The sequence below is a fragment of the Zychaea mexicana genome (genome assembly GCF_025766255.1).
Source record: "Zychaea mexicana strain RSA 1403 chromosome Unknown BDB00scaffold_31, whole genome shotgun sequence".
NCBI classification, from domain to species: domain Eukaryota; kingdom Fungi; phylum Mucoromycota; class Mucoromycetes; order Mucorales; family Lichtheimiaceae; genus Zychaea; species Zychaea mexicana.
The window spans coordinates 15,232-31,086 of NW_026516694.1; the positions used below are offsets into that span (position 1 = coordinate 15,232).

At 41.6% G+C, this 15,855-nt stretch overlaps 6 protein-coding genes across 6 annotated transcripts; 3 read left to right on the forward strand and 3 right to left on the reverse strand.

Annotated features, from left to right (window-relative positions):
• The first annotated feature begins 1,330 nt into the window (after positions 1–1,330).
• On the forward strand, positions 1,331–2,120 carry BDB00DRAFT_820201 (uncharacterized protein). The gene is made up of 2 exons (XM_053123286.1): positions 1,331–1,810; positions 1,888–2,120. The coding sequence occupies exons 1-2, from the start codon at positions 1,379–1,381 to the stop codon at positions 1,969–1,971; spliced, it is 516 nt and encodes a 171-aa protein (XP_052980241.1). The 5' UTR covers positions 1,331–1,378; the 3' UTR covers positions 1,972–2,120.
• Positions 2,121–2,244: 124 nt separating this feature from the next.
• On the reverse strand, positions 2,245–2,762 carry BDB00DRAFT_820204 (uncharacterized protein; the record flags this gene model as incomplete). Its single annotated transcript, XM_053123287.1, has 2 exons — positions 2,245–2,672; positions 2,700–2,762. 2 exons carry the CDS (start codon positions 2,760–2,762, stop codon positions 2,265–2,267), a joined length of 471 nt encoding a protein of 156 aa, XP_052980242.1. The 3' UTR covers positions 2,245–2,264.
• Positions 2,763–3,911: 1,149 nt separating this feature from the next.
• Positions 3,912–4,401, forward strand: BDB00DRAFT_871740 (uncharacterized protein; the record flags this gene model as incomplete). The annotated part of the gene is made up of 2 exons (XM_053126861.1): positions 3,912–4,082; positions 4,174–4,401. 2 exons carry the CDS (start codon positions 3,912–3,914, stop codon positions 4,399–4,401), a joined length of 399 nt encoding a protein of 132 aa, XP_052980243.1.
• Positions 4,402–5,736: 1,335 nt separating this feature from the next.
• BDB00DRAFT_820229 (P-loop containing nucleoside triphosphate hydrolase protein) lies at positions 5,737–9,243 on the reverse strand. The gene is made up of 19 exons (XM_053123288.1): positions 9,086–9,243; positions 8,903–8,993; positions 8,801–8,828; positions 8,634–8,736; positions 8,509–8,571; positions 8,185–8,427; positions 8,045–8,109; positions 7,865–7,977; positions 7,748–7,797; positions 7,645–7,685; positions 7,334–7,573; positions 7,178–7,256; positions 7,065–7,113; positions 6,876–7,003; positions 6,764–6,796; positions 6,506–6,685; positions 6,249–6,424; positions 6,145–6,181; positions 5,737–6,078 (listed from the first exon to the last, which is right to left on the reverse strand). Exons 1-19 carry the CDS (start codon positions 9,197–9,199, stop codon positions 5,947–5,949), a joined length of 1,965 nt encoding a protein of 654 aa, XP_052980244.1. The 5' UTR covers positions 9,200–9,243; the 3' UTR covers positions 5,737–5,946.
• Positions 9,244–9,667: 424 nt separating this feature from the next.
• On the forward strand, positions 9,668–13,670 carry BDB00DRAFT_762585 (P-loop containing nucleoside triphosphate hydrolase protein; the record flags this gene model as incomplete). The annotated part of the gene is made up of 25 exons (XM_053119340.1): positions 9,668–9,739; positions 9,815–9,854; positions 9,919–10,018; positions 10,109–10,156; positions 10,231–10,255; positions 10,319–10,396; positions 10,450–10,475; positions 10,528–10,672; positions 10,742–10,804; positions 10,871–10,918; positions 10,990–11,004; positions 11,067–11,090; positions 11,164–11,211; positions 11,274–11,326; positions 11,399–11,644; positions 11,714–11,781; positions 11,854–12,035; positions 12,102–12,188; positions 12,263–12,282; positions 12,341–12,419; positions 12,495–12,574; positions 12,644–12,786; positions 12,861–12,908; positions 12,982–13,163; positions 13,233–13,670. 25 exons carry the CDS (start codon positions 9,668–9,670, stop codon positions 13,668–13,670), a joined length of 2,358 nt encoding a protein of 785 aa, XP_052980245.1.
• A 324-nt stretch (positions 13,671–13,994) lies between these two features.
• BDB00DRAFT_762519 (scamp family-domain-containing protein) lies at positions 13,995–15,189 on the reverse strand (the record flags this gene model as incomplete). Its single annotated transcript, XM_053119336.1, has 3 exons — positions 13,995–14,253; positions 14,330–14,399; positions 14,502–15,189. 3 exons carry the CDS (start codon positions 15,187–15,189, stop codon positions 13,995–13,997), a joined length of 1,017 nt encoding a protein of 338 aa, XP_052980246.1.
• Positions 15,190–15,855: the final 666 nt, after the last annotated feature.

The following is a 15,855-nucleotide window of genomic DNA, read 5'->3' on the forward strand; positions in this document are numbered from 1 at the left end:
TCAAACAGTATTTTTTCTTTTTTAAAATTGATCGTCTTTATTTAAGAATTCCATCCTTCTAGTCCAACACTGTTGCCTTCAGCAAACAAAGACCGGTACTCTGAATCATATACCCACACCACTCATCCACCACCAGCATGCCCACCACAATTAAACTAAGCACAGCATATCCTGCCCAGCAATCACTCTTTTGACCACTTACCTGGATCCTCACACGTAACAATGATACAAAGACGTAGTATCTACATTATAAACCACAGCCTCGAATTAGAAAATAGCTCAAGTTGATCCAGCAATACACATATACCAAAACGTAAAGTACCTAATCACACCAACAGCATCTTGATATGGCTACACGGTCAACGGTCTTGTATCTGTTCCATAAACAAACAGAATAACCTGCCCATCCAAATTCCTCTGCCACCGTCGCCAATACCCACAATGGCTGCCATCAACGATCGCACGTTTACATGCACTCATTCATCCTGTTAAACATTCTGGATTTTAATAAAATAATCCACAAGTTCTAACCAGCTAATAAAAAGGGAGATTTTAAAATAGAAAAACTTACCATGTGGATCATAACTTTGGCAAGCACAGCAAGAGCTCACTACGGAAACGCATGTGTCAGAAAAAAGCAAAGCCCATCCATGGAGAGCAAAGGCAACCAACAGAGTCTCAGCCGTGATCTTGATAATTTCAAAACGGCGTATGAAGGCATACACAGCTTAAGCATACACAGGAACGCTATGAGAACAGGTCATCCGTTTGGAGCGGCAGAGCAGCATCTATGCACAGCATCGTTGGTAAGCACAGGAAAACCAAGAAACAAGACCGTCCAGCAAAGGAGCCTTGGAAACAAAGACGCCAAGTAGAGCCACAATACGTTCGGCAGAGTTTAAGACACCCAAGGAAAGGAATTCGGCTGTACAACGAGTAGAATATACACGTCCGCGCTCTTGGATAGTGAGAGAAATGCGAGATGGAGCAAGTCAACGTATACGACAGCCAAAAAACCAGAGTATGTATTGCAGGTGACAGAGCAACATGGGCGCCGGCATTGCTGATTCCATATACAAGAGCAGGATAGCGTCACCACAGATGGCAGCCAGCACGATTGACGGTAGTGACAGGTAAAAACATTGTTTTGTTGACGGCAAGGACAGAGCAGGCGTAGCAAGTGAAGATGACAAAGACGCGTAATGTTCGAGTGGCGGGGAAGCGAGATTGAGCAAGCGTGAGGAGATGGTGATGAAGGACGTCGAAAGATGAAGCAATGTTGAGTGATAGTGAGCAGCAAAAGAACTTTGGAAAAACAACAGTGGCGCCCCTTGCTTTAGGTATTTATAACCTCCTGGGACTCTGAACCAACAGAGCAATGAACCATCGGAAGAAGTGCTTCCCAATAAGCAGTAGTGGCCTTGACAACCGCGGCTTTACTCCTTTTCGTTTAGCTCTTGTCATATTCTCATGCTATCTTTCCTTACTGCTTGTGCTGCGCCCTTTCTTTTCGTTTTCATGCGTTACCCTGCTTAATCAGTCACTTCTTGTGCTGCACCCTTCGCTTTTCGTTTTCAGGCGTCACTCCACTCGACTAGTTCTTATTTCTTCACTTCTTGTGCTATGCTCGGTTCTTGCCCTTTTCGTTTTCAAGCGTCACTCCGCTTGTCATTGCTCCCTTTTGGTTCACTGCTTGCCATTTTCCCAACCATTCCCTTTTCGTTACCACTGTTCCCTTTTCGTAACCGCGGTTTCCTTTTCGTCACTCATCCAAAAAGGGTTTGTCACTGTCATTTTGCTTCTTTCCCTGCTTAATCGTGTCCGACATAGGTTTATTAGACAGATACGTAGCATAGGCACATAGTTATGATCTAGCGGAGTAGCTACATTGTGTGGTGTTTCTATTTTCTTGGGTATACCCTAAACGGATTGCCTCTTCTTCAAAAAGTGCTAAGCGACGTTGTCGGATAGTGTTGTGTCAAGTATCAAAAAGAGTTATAAAGTAGACCTGGGTAATTTTTTGAGTAAAAGAGAAAGGCGAAAGCATCTTTTTATATGAGCCACCACGAAATTGACTGTCTACTGCCTTTACCTCGCCCATCATGACCTTTTTACACACAACCACCTGCTTTCTATTCAAGCATCCCACCCAGCCTTTTTTTCATACAGAATACCCAAGAATAACACCCCACCTCCCACCAATACAAATAAACATATATACACAATGAACAGATACTAGTAGTATTTTTTTTTAAATTTTTTTATTACTCATATCGAGCAAAGGAAAACTCATTCTTATAAACGTCCGGCCAGGAAACGCCGTCCTTATCCCAGGCATATGCAGCACTAAGCTGCACATATGCGTCGTGGACGCGGTCGCGCTCTGCCATCGCTGCATTGCTGTCAAAACGGATGGCGCCTGTACTCTCGTCCAGAGTTGCAAACCGGCAGTCGATGGGGCGCGACTTGTTCCACCCATATTGGTGCTTGCGGCAGTGGTGGAAGGCTTGACCGGGCTTCGGGCGGGGTTGGTGGACGCCGGTCCATGTGTGTGCCTTCTTGGCCTTGACCCGCTCAAAATAAGCCCTCTTGGCCTGGGCTTCCTCGGCGCCTTCTGCAAGCTCCTTCGCCATGGCTTTGTACTGGCGCCAGGCCTCGCGCTGACGTTCCTCCTAGGTAAGTTTTCCTGGGCGGGGCACGGGAGAAGGCCAGGTCGAGAAGTAAGCACCGGAGACGTCGATGTTGTTGGTTGTGGTGGACATGTTTATGAGAGAGAGAGAGAAAGCTGGTGCAAGTGTGGGTGAGAAGAAAGCAGTGAAAGAGCGAAAGAGATGGAGAAGCTATCTTTTATAAAGCTTTTCTTTGTGGTGTACTGCACTTTCGGAAAAAAACCCTCACGTCACCCCGTTTTATCAAAGATTATCCTGAAAGTTTCAAACTCAAAGATTTCAGGAGCCACAGCGTGTGCTTTAAGCAGCAACAATCAGTGCATCATAATCATCAAGAAAAGACATATACAAATCATTAACGATAAGTGCATGGCACCACGTCTCATCATTACTTTGTTGCTTTCTTTTCCTTCAGTTCTGTTTTTTTTTTGTCAAGTGTCTGATGTCAAGTACTATTTGGACGCTTCTCAGTTCTATTCAATGGCATTTCGAACTATACCGTTTCTTGATGATTATGATGTACCTGACGAGGGCCGAGCAAGAGAAAGAAAATGACTCGAGACAAAGTCGACGTAGCAACACAGAGTTTGGTCCTAAGATCGTTCCATTGCCGCCAAGCAAATGACAAGTAGACCAGCATAACAAATCGAAGGACAAAGACCAAGTACGTAGGTGACAGAAGAGATGTATTTCACTCAAGTGAAAGACTGAAAGAAATGCAGATGAAGCCCCCTTGGGAAAAAGAAAAAGGGGCTTTACCAAACACCGCCATTTTCCCATGTTCCTTCTGCCTTCCCTTTCCCCTTGCCATCATTTATTATTTTCTGAGCTTGTCATCAACACTTGTTTGTTGAAATATTTTGCTCATCCATCCAAAAAGCGTTTTGATCACCGTCATTTCACTTTTCTCTGCTAGAACGTGTTCGACACATGTCTGTACACCAGTGGAAGTCCTGTAAAGTTGAGCGACAGTAACTCAACTTTATCAGATATATAAGTAAAATCGAAGCCGGTAACCATCTTCTTCTGATCAAAAGGAACGTTATCATTGGTTTATAATTCTGATATGGGTCGATGAGATTGCACCACAACAACACCAAAATGAGCATGGATGAGGAAATGTCCGCACAAGTGAAAATAACAGTTATTGATCATGCTGGATATAAAACTGGCTTTATAAAAACGTGTGACACCTGATGCGAAAGTGCAATTGTGCTTATAATAGTGTAGCTCCTTTGTAATATGTCCAACGAAACTACCACTGAGTCCGGGTTGATTGCATCCGCCGTTCCCGTTCTGGGTGAGACACGCATGGGGAGTGTTACTGATTACTCAACTGAATGCCCTGCTATTGTCACCATGGAACGTAATAAGTTTAGCAAGTGGCTTGTCCGACGAGCAGACGGTGACGATGTAACTTTTTCCATACCCGTATCTTATGCTTTTTCTCAGGAACCAGCTCACATTTTCTCATACTCTGTTTTTTGTGGGCGGAAAATTCAAGTTTGCGATGATGCCTGCTCCTGAGGATGAACTTACCACCCGAATCCTAGAGCTTGTTCCAAACCTAAAACTACCGACGAAACAAGAGATATACGGTAGTGTAACGTTTACGATTGAGCCTTGGGTCTACCACTATGCCTTCGATAAGTCGGCAAAACGATCCAAAGACATGGCAGTTAAAATTGTAGTCAACATTGCTACTTTGTGGGTGTTCATGTATACCACATGACACAAAGCAGCCACAGGCTCGACCATTTTATCACAGGTACTGCTCGTCTAGAAAAATTATATCAGTTGTTTTATTAACATATAGCTAATCACAAAAAGTACACATAGGTGCCTTACCTAACCTGAAAACCCCCATTTCCAGGGATCTGCTGAGAACGCTAAAAAAGACACAGCTAGGCGCAGAGCGCCTTTTCAAATTGCTCAAGGCTTCTCAGCGAATGGAGCTGCTATTCGACCCAACAACGTATAGCACCTGGAAACTAGGAACAGTGAGTAATATACTTCTTTATCTTTGTTTACTTTAGATAAAAGCTATCGAACATCATGTATTAAACTCAAAATATATTTTAGATGACGAAAGCAGATTACCACTCCCTTTTACCGACGACATCTTCTTCTCTCATCCGCAACTACAAAAACTATACTATAGCCTCCGAGTTTTCACTCTTTAACTTTTATTAATCGAACTATAAATCAATGTAATTTTTCGTATTTGTCACAAAGAGTTCACTGTAGAGACTGTATACCACGCTGATGACGGACAGTATACTTTACAATGAGTAATTAATTATTATTTTGCAGTACTGAAATCAGCTCGCTAAAGTAAGGTCGAGAACATAATAACACCACAAAACACATGCAGATGCATCTTCTCAAGCGTTATGGGTATCATACAAAACATAATTCATCTCCTATGCTCTGTCAAAGCAAACCCTCCCGTAGCCTTTTTTCATAACTCTCGCTTTAAACGAACTATCTCTTTTGCTTGCACTTACTGCGAACGTCTGCCAACTGTTCCTAACCGCTGTCCATAACTCCATATACTTCTACACATACACATGGTACCTCCACCAAACTCCAGAAACATCCTAAGTCATCAACTTTGCTTCACAACTCTTGTACTTCGTTTTGACTTTAGTAACTAATCCAACCTCCAGTATTTCTAAGATCATCAAAGATATCGAACATTTAACTTAGCTGGTAGTTTCTCGGACGATTCTCTTGGTTGCATTTATACAGTAGATCCACCCAGAATCATCTAGGTTCTATAATACTCTTTTTCCATTGCTTTTGCAATTCTGCCGCCACACATTGTAAAGCACTGCCATACCTCCTCAATAATCTAACTCTACCTTTTTGCCAAGTTGTTGCTTTGCTGGGATCTGCCCAGAACCATCATGATAGAAATTGTGCGTCGGCATCATTGTGCTGAAATACGCCTTTGATGGCATAGACCAAAGATTGTGATCTTTGTATCTTCGAACACCCAGAAACCCATCTACACTACGCAGTACAGATGTACAATAAAAATTTCATGCACAAATATAGGTAAATATCACTAAGTATAAATTTACAGTTGCCGGTAATATGTTGCTCTAGAATTAGGTAATATTACTTTTTTTTACTTTATAATTACATTGATCTGACGTTAAATCACATTATCAGTTGTCTATAAGTTTCTTGCCACCTAGGCTTTCTTGTCTAGGAAGTCGTAAAATGCTTTTTGCGGGATCTCCACATTTCCTAAAATGAATTGTGCCTGGTATTAGAAGTGGGAAATCACATATAATAGCCAGATAAATATGAGACGCTCTCGTTTACCAATCATCTTCATCCGCTTCTTGCCCTCCTTTTGCTTCTGCAGTAACTTCATTTTACGCGACACATCACCGCCATACTATTTCATTAAAGTAGCTTTAGTATTCAAGAGTCAATAAAAATTCTTGCAAAAGAGAGCACTTACGCATTTTGCGGTGACGTTTTTTCTCAGAGCCGGGATCCTGTCGTTCATATGTCTATTAGTAGGGAGCTAATGAAAAACCGATAATTGCTTCTTTACGCGCTTACGTTTCACGAGCTACAATTTTGGCACCAAGTGCTGTCTGGATGACAATTTCAAAAAGCTGCTTTTGGATGACATTCTTTAATCGCTTGACCCAGTCGCGACCCACCATGTCGACCTGCGACCGATGAAGAATGACTGATAACGCATCTACCGGTTTGTGATTGAGGAGCACTGTCATCTAAAAAATTAAAATGTTAGAGTTTATGATAGCTTCATCCAGTAGCAGAGCGTTCTTAAATATCTAATCTGGAAAGTTCACCTTGACTAAATCACTCTCTTCATATCCTGCATCCTCGTAATCGAACGATGCATAGCCAGACGAGCGACTTTTGAGCTCATCGTAGAAATCCGTCACCACTTCTGCTAAAGGCAGCGTGTATTTCATCATTACTCTCGTTTCATCCACGAATACATATTCGTGTTGTTCTCCTCGTCGGCTCTGATCATTGATGCATCATCTTTAGTAAGGAGACGGTTTAACGTAATGATATTTATCTACTTCACTTATATGACTTACACCACATAATTCGATCATTTTTCCCATATATTCCTAATTAGGTGCATATGTGAGCCTCCTTTTTGTTGCTACATCAGTATAGCGAAGGAATATGATAATATAAAATATTTACCTCTGGGAAAATCATTGTAGCTAGCACCATTGGTTCTTCCATGCGAGCTACTTTAAATGCTCGCTCTTCGGAATCCGGAAAATCGGACGGATTACGCACAATTTTGGTAGTTTTATCTTTGTAGACAACTATGGAAACAATACATTAGTCTCAGAGTTAATTCGTAGCTTTTGCTTTTAAGAAACTCACTTCGATATGGTACTGTCGGTTGCGTAACAATGATATTTGCCTCGTATTCCTTTAAGAGCAGCCTCGTGTGAGCAAAAACACCACACGAACATAACATCACGGCACCAACCTACATTTTCCAACCGTTGACGAAACACATCCATGTGCAAGGTTCCCAGAAAACCAAGACGCCAACCTTGACCTAAAGCATGACTATAAACGCATATTTCATCATGGTTGGCATATTATATGGTGACGTTAGTAAAATACAGTTTTTACCGAACACAAACCTCGTTTCTTTATGAACAGAGACACTAGCATCATTTAACGTCAACTTTGTGATAGATTCATCCAGCCTTCTAAAGTCGTTCGTATCGACTGGGAAAATACCAGCAAACACCATGGATTGTGCAGGTTGAAAACCAGGAAGCTCTTCAATTTTTTGTCCAACATGATGAAAAGTGTCTCCCACGTGTGCTTCAGATGCTGTCTTCATTCCACACACGACATATCCGACTTGTCCAGCATGCCTAGAGACCGAAATGTTAATCTTTAACGACGAATATATATAAGCTGCTACTATTATAGATGTACAACTTACAAATATCCCGTAGGAACCTGTTCTGGATGCATGATTCCAACCTATAATTAAGTTCGCGTTAAATTTGTGTATCTCAACAGATAATAATTTGTGAACCATGTACCTCAGATACTTCATACTTGCTTACTGAGTGGGCAGACGTAATTTTATCGCCTAGTAGTAAATACAGCATCTTAACAATTTTTCAAGTTATTGGTTGAATGCTCTGATTAAATAATACCTTTTTTGATAGTTCCATCAACAACACCTAGCATGCATACAACGCCAACATATTGATCATACCAAGAGTCAAACAAAAGAGCCCGGAAAGGCCTATCGATCACTCCAGTCGGTCTAATACAATTCTTACTTATCAGAGAGTGCGACTTTCACCAAAGAAAGTTTAAAAAGCGATACTTACGGTGGGATGTTTTCAATGACGCTTGGCAAAATTGAATCAATATTCACACCTGTTTTAGCAGAAATCTATTCTCCAAACAGTTAGTTTCACAACTAAAGTCCTTGCTTGTCCAAGCTCGCCATCCTTGAATGAAACACTACCTTCAATATAGACGACGTATCTAACTCAAAAGCGCTTTCAATTTGTTTCATTGTCCTTTCACAGTCTGCTCCTGGCAAATCCACTTTGTTGAGTACGGGTATGATTTGAAGCCCTTCACCAAAAGCAAGGTAAAAGTTGGCTACAGTTTGCGCTTGGATGCCTTGTGCTGCGTCGACGAGAAGAATTGTGCCTTGACATGCGGCTAATGAACGAGATACTTCATAGCTGAAGTCAACATGGCCCTGTTTGAGAACAATCAATAGACAGCACATTTATTCTCTTGAACCGACTGCTCTTTATATGGTCGATAGTCCTATACTTACGGGTGTATCAATTAAATTTAGCAGATACTCTTTTCCTTTGTATTTGTGGAACATGGATACTGTCTAGACAACATACACGAGATTAGCAATTTACGGAAAGGTGTTTGTAATACCAGTTCAATTACCTGCGCTTTGACAGTAATGCCACGTTCCCGTTCGACTTTGAGTTTATCAAGAACTTGCTTGTTCGATCCCGTAGAGGATATGGTATTTGTATACTCAAGTAGTCTAAACGATAGCACGTAAATACACATCGCCAAACAATATAAGAAAGTATGATTCATTAACTTACCTGTCTGCCAAAGTGCTCTTGCCATGATCTATTTTGATTATCAAACTGTGTATTAATATGGCAGCTAAATCTTCTAATCACTGCCACCAGCAATCCACTAACCAATGTGAGCTATAATGCTGAAATTTCGAATATAATCTGCTGGAAAGTCTTTTAAATCAAAGTTCCTTGAAGGATCGGCCGCTTTAAGTTTCTGGAGAAGAGGGATAGTAGACAACTTTTCGAGTTAATATTTTTTTTTTCAAAAGTAATTTGAGTATTGAGAATATAACGTAGCATACACACCTCTGTTGTCGTACGTTTCGAATACCATCGTTGTGTTATTGTAAGCACAGGAAACCGTCGATTTGCAGACTGACAACATCGTGAAGCTGCGCCAATGTATGTCAAACGGACCATTGACAAGTATAAAAAACCGTGGCAAGAATATGCGTGACGGCGAGTTGTTCAGTTCATGCAAAATTAAGCCAATTTTCCGGAAACTTCCTTTTGCCGGTCAGCTCTCTTTCTTTCTTATCTACCTGCGTTTCTACATAATGTTACGATTCCAAAGTGCGATTACTTTGAACAGGCCACTTCACTTGAGTATGTCGAGGTATAGCACCATGGCTGCTATCTCACGAAATGGTGTTGGTGGCAATCGCGTCAAGTATTCTACCAGGGTTGCAACGTCCGGGGTTGCTGCTCTCAAGCACACATCCCCAGCAGCCTTTTTCTCCCTTCGAGGCGTTCCCTTATATGCAGTTAAGCGATTTTACAATGGTATAGGTCATTTTCTCTCATGTATGTTGTTATAAATATATGTTTGATGAATACTAACACTATACTTCATTCATCGGCCGCTTATATGAAGGCGGAGGGGGAGGAATGCCACCGGGCGGAGGGTTTCGTTTGAATCCAAACCAACAGCAAGAGGAAGTGAAAGCGCTAGAACAATTCGTACGTAGTTTCATTATTGTGCAACATAAAATCCGTACGTAACAATGCTAAACAAAGAGGTCGTCTTCTCTGCAGGGTATCGATCTCACAGAAATGGCCGAGAAGGGCAAACTCGGTAAGCGATTAATGCATAGATGTTTGAGCTGTCGGATTTTTTGACTCATCGCCAAACCTTTCAGATCCCGTTATTGGACGAGACGAAGACATCCGCCGAACCATTGAAGGCAAGGGAAAGAAAATAAACACATGCATGCTCTATACGGATAGTGCTAACATCACGTGTATATCTTATTGTATGTGTAGTGTAAGTAAATTCATGCAAATAGCATTCTATCACCTAGGCGGATAATTTAAACGAAATCATTACAGTTTGGCTCGTCGGACGAAAAACAACCCTGTACTGATCGGTGAAGCCGGGTAAGAAGCTGACAAAATAACTTTGGATAAATGCAACATAATAACAGTGACTGATCTCATCCGTGAGTTGATAGTGTCGGCAAAACTGCCATAGCTGAAGTAAGTACAAGGACGGCTGCTGTCATTTTTATGGGAGGACTCTGTACTTAAACCGATGATTAGGGTCTTGCACAACGCATCATTGCGAACGAAGTGCCTGAATCAATTCAAGGAAGAAGAGTCGTTGCCTTGGATCTAGGTGTAAGTGTTATCATAGCATATCTTCTGCTAGCGTGCACTAAATCGTTTTGTAGAGCTTAATAGCAGGTGCCAAGTTCCGGTAAGTTAAGCACATGAGTACATTTGAAAATTTGTTAGCTAACTCCCAACAGTGGCGAGTTTGAAGATCGTCTCAAAGCAGTTTTGAAGGAAGTCACAGAAGCCGAAGGCAAAATCATTCTTTTCATTGACGAAATCCACAACCTTCTTGGCCTTGGTAAATCAGAAGGTGCAATGGATGCTGGCAACCTTCTAAAGGTTTGTTAATATTGCTTCAAGTTTCTGGATAGAAAATGGATCGGAAACTAAAATATTCGTGGTATTTAGCCAGCTCTTGCTCGCGGACAGCTACGATGTGTCGGCGCGACAACCATTGATGAGTATCGCAAGGTACGTGATTAGCTTAAATTTTCGATTTTACATTAAATAAAGTTTTAAAAGCTGTGCCGATTATAGTATATCATGGCAGACCCTGCGCTGGCACGACGTTTCCAATCAGTGATGGTAAGCTACCAGCTTTGCGCGAATAAGTCGAGGCAAAATTAAAAATGTTAACTGTAAACTTTTTTATGCAGGTTGACGAACCTACTGTAAGTTACGAACAATTTTTCTATCATCTCAAAGGAAAATTGCTAACTAGGCTTAAATCAAGGTCCAAGATACGATTTCAATTCTGGTAAGCCAATTTTCTTTTTATATATATGTATCTACATGAGTTTACGCTGACAGAACAATTTGAAATCTTAAAGCGTGGTTTGAGAGAACGATACGAGGTTCATCATGGCGTGCGAATTGCGGTAAGTCTTGTTGAATATTAGCTAGTTTTAACTGTGGACCAATTTTCTAAGGCTTTATCCAGGATTCTGCCCTAGTTTCTGCTGCCATCCACGCTCATAGATATATCTCAGACAGGTAATGATTCAATGTCTGTTATATATATACATATGTGCTTCTGGTTTTGCTTAAAAATATGTTGGTGAATAGATTCTTGCCGGATAAGGCCATTGATCTTGTCGATGAAGCGTGCTCCAAGTTGAGACTACAACAGGAGAGCAAGCCCGAAGCCTTGGAAAGGCTGGATCGCCATATCATGACAATGCAGATCGAGTTGGAATCATTGCGCAAAGAATCTGATACACTTTCTGTCGAAAGACGGGATAAGCTGCAATCTGAGTTGGATGAGAAACAAAAGGAAAGCGATCGCTTGTCTGCGGTCTGGAATGAAGAACGGTAAGTCATCAATGTTCGGAAAGAGTAGTATAAAAATGACTGCAGCCGTTGATATAATTATATGTTTAGGAACAAACTGGATGAGATCAAGCACACCAAAGAAGAATTGGAACAAGCGCGCGTTGATTTGGATACAGGTCAGTAAAATGATGCATTTCATACCTATGTTCTTTCATATGCTCATATGAACATGAACAATATTTTCGTAGCTCAAAGAGCTGGAAACTTCCAGCGGGCCTCTGAATTGCGATATGGCGTAATTCCTAATCTTGAGAAGAAGCTTCCGAAGGATACCACTGACGATGAGAACCCTGATTCGCTTATCCATGAGCGTGTCACTTCTGATGATATTGCACGCGTTGTTTCTCGTATGACTGGTATTCCTGTTCGCGTAAGTGTACTAAATTACTTCATCCTCGATGAACCTGTCATTCACTAGTAATTAAACACTTTTCAGAATTTGATGCGCGGAGAACGTGAGAAACTCCTTCACATGGAAGATGTGCTGAGCGAACGAGTTGTTGGACAAGATGAAGCCATTACAGTAAGCGTAAAAAAGATATGACGCATGATGGATGTCCACTTAATTGCTAATGTAACTTATTTGCCTTTTGATAGGCTGTGTCTGAGGCCGTCAGGTAATTTTATCATCACTATGAAGCTAAGTAATAGTCAATACTAAGTATATATTGTTAGACTGAGCCGGGCAGGCCTACAGAACCCTTCAAGGCCTATTGCATCGTTCCTGTTCCTCGGTCCTACAGGTGTGGGCAAGGTAGAGTACCGAGTTTTAGCTATTTATATACAGTTTATGATAGTATTACTGATAATGCGATCGTTAAATTTATAGACCGAGCTTTGTAAAACGATTGCTCAATTTCTGTTCGACACTGAGAATGCAATTGTTCGCGTTGATATGTCGGAATATATGTATGTGTGTTTGTAAACGAATGGATATCAAACATTTGCAAGATTATTTACAGTCGTGTGTGTGTATAGGGAGAAATTCTCAGTTAGCCGCTTGATCGGTTCTCCTCCCGGCTATGTTGGACACGAAGAGGGTGGTGAACTGACAGAAGCTATCCGACGGAAGCCTTACGCTGTGGTCCTGCTTGATGAAATGGAAAAGGCACACCGCGATGGTAAAATGAAACGAAATTAAGAACAAAGGAAACTGAATGAACCATTCTTATGCGTATCATTATATCTTTACTAGTTTCAAATCTTCTTCTCCAGGTGTTGGATGACGGTATACTGACTGACAGTATGTAGTCATGACTTATATATGATTGTTAAGAGCCTTTATTTAGACTAATGTTAAACATTTTGTACGACAGGCCAGGGCAGGAAGATTGATTTCAAGAATACAATCATTATCATGACCTCTAATTTGGGTGCGGAAGCGCTCGTAGCGGATGTGCGAGATGATGGGGGTGTCAGCCCAAAAGCAAAGCAAAGCGTTATGGATGCTCTTCGCCACGCATTCGCACCTGAATTCTTAAATCGTGTGGATGAAATGGTGAGATCTGTACTTGTTATTGCTTGTCTATTGTTTGTTATCTAATCAAGTACCTTTTTTTTATATAAGGTTGTTTTCAACCGTCTTTCTCGAAAAGCTCTTCGTGATATTGTAGATGTACGCCTAGGCGAGGTTGAGGAGCGTGTGAGTGATCGACGTATCCAGATTGACGTTGATGTAGAAGCGCGCGACTGGCTCGGTGAACGTGGATATGATCCTTCATATGGTGCTCGACCACTCAATCGCCTGATAATGAAACAAATTCTAAACCCATTGGCCCGTCTACTAATCGATGGTGGCGTACGAACAGGGGAAACGGCCAAGGTTCGAGTATCTAAGCTTCCATCAGGCGAAACGACACTGGAAGTCCAACGGAACCATGCTCCTGGAGAGGCTTCCGAAGACAATGAAGAAGAAAAAATGGCGCCCGTCGGGGACGAAGAAGAAGTGGTACGCGATGATTATGAGCAGGAGCAACAAGAAAAGAATGATAAGAAATCAGAATAAGCTAATTAGTGTAAAAATGGCGGAATGTGCAATAGTATCAGACATAAAAAAATTAAATACGTAAACAGCTTAGAATCACAATCCGTAAGCATTGTTTTTATCGCAAAATAGAAGTTGCACATCTTGATCTTTCAAGCTTACGGATCTATACCAAACATGTAGAATTTGTGTAGCCGTACTTTGCCCTCTCAATGAATGAAAATGTGCTACTACTACTGGAGATCACTTTCAACCGAAACCTTAAAGAAAACAGTTTATGGTATTTATATGTATATATATTCGTTCTACAAGATGAAATCCAGATGCGTGATATGATTGCTGCTTCTACCTATGGCTATTCCATGCCATACTAATAGCTGCATCGCGTGCATTGCTTGATCGACCAATCCGTCCGTATGCATCGTCCTTAGCTTCCTTGAAGGTGTGACCGGCAGCCTTGTAATGGTCATAAGTTTTTTTGTATAGATAGATTGCTAAACAGCCCATACCGATCCAGCAGATGGCTGCTAATAATGCTATCACCCCTGTAACAATGTAGCCATCCGTAAAGAGAGCTACAACCAGGATCAATCCTGCACCGCCACTATATAAATTCGTCCCGCACTGAATAAATAAAATAATCACGCTTTTGAAGCCGGTTTTATATTTAAAACACTTACGTGTTTGGAATCCCCACTGCCTTATAAATCGTGTAAAGAATATGAAAGCCGTTAAAGATGAAGTACATTGCTACTCGTGTTTTTCAATATTTGTGGGTTAATTAATGCACAAACCCTTTTTTTCTAACTCAATTTGCTTTCCATTTACAACACAAGCGAAACAACGACTTACTGTAATACAGAGACACTTCCTTCATATATGCATTATATACCGGCCTGTACCACAGGAAAAAGCTGGCAAGAGTGTGTGTGAACATTTCGGTGAGAGAGATGCCCAAATCTGTAGGTGCACTGGTGACGGATTCAGGATGAGAGAATAAGAGACACAGACATGCCACGAAGTTCCACACAAGTGTCAGTTCGAACCAAAGCCATTCACGGTAGAGCCACCAGACGGTAGATTGGTGGTTTAGTGGTATCTCGGTTGTTATATCGAGATACATTATGGGGAAGCAAGGGGGGAAGTTGTTGGCATGGGGCCGGCGGCGTTCCTGAAGGTTAGCTTCACGTTCGGCCAACTCGCGTTCCTTTTGCCGTAACGCTTCCTCCCTGGCATTCAAGTCGCCATTCGAACCGTCCCCGCGTTTGCTGTTGCTACTGCTGCTTCCACCAATAACTTGCTGCTCTTGGCTGTCAACAAGGGTCTTTTGATCGTGCACGCTAGAGAAAGGATCTTGATTGTTGTCGGGGTACTGCCGAAAGGTGGTAAACTCATCGTCGTCGTTTCGGCGGTCGTGCAGGGGATCTTGTTCAAGCGCGAACGCGGAATCTTGGTTATTGGAGGTTAATGCCGAGGTAATTGTAGGATCTTGAAATGGATTTGATGGGTCATCAAAGGGGCTGGCTTGATGATGGGCCATTTTACTGTTGCTGGATTTTGAAGGAAGACAGGAAGGGGTGTAACCGATTTGCGTTAACGCAACTAATTAAGCCAAAATGAGCAAATTTAATTGGACGCACAAAGTCGCAGCCGTACCTGATGCATGTTGTTTCCAGCGCAACAATGCTGGCAGCGATAAGACATACGCATAGTTTTATTAGAAAGGGTAGTAAAGGCTGTCAGTGTACTCTCTCACTATACATATTACATTTTTCGGCACGATGATATAAAAGATTCAAGCGCTGGAAATTAATCCTCGTTCATCTCGTAACATATGATAGTACCCATAGATGACTTATGAAAGAACAGTTCACGCTTCGGTTTAATAAGTGCGAGTTTCTGCACCTTGACGAAGAATATTGTTTGAATCTCGGAGCATAATTAAGTATTCTACTGTGATCAATTGTAATAGGCAGCAGGCCCAAACTATGCAGTAATATTCAACGCATAAAGGGGAAGGGGTCAAACTTAGCTTCAGTTTGCCCATTTGTTCCGTTCTGTTTCCCGATGATCTTTGATTTTTTTAGTAAATAGATAAAGAATACATCACATTTGGTTTCCAGACAGCTCTTACAATGTGTTAGAGAGAGGAAGATGAATGTAAAGAGTCGTTGTCGTTGGCTGCACGTAACGCTTTCTCTTTCTC

Bases quoted from the DNA above. Each gene is read 5' to 3' on its own strand.
- BDB00DRAFT_820201 (XM_053123286.1), top strand. From the start codon at position 1,379: ATGAACCATCGGAAGAAGTGCTTCCCAATAAGCAGTAGTGGCCTTGAC. The intron at 1,811-1,887 runs CTTAATCGTGTC...CGGAGTAGCTAC, and splicing joins TCATTTTGCTTCTTTCCCTG to ATTGTGTGGTGTTTCTATTT.
- BDB00DRAFT_820229 (XM_053123288.1), bottom strand. From the start codon at position 9,199: ATGGTCCGTTTGACATACATTGGCGCAGCTTCACGATGTTGTCAGTCT. The intron at 7,978-8,044 runs GTAAGTATCGCT...GAATTGTATTAG, and splicing joins GTCATTGAAAACATCCCACC to ACCGACTGGAGTGATCGATA. The intron at 6,686-6,763 runs GTAAGTCATATA...ATCAATGATCAG, and splicing joins AAATGATCGAATTATGTGGT to AGCCGACGAGGAGAACAACA.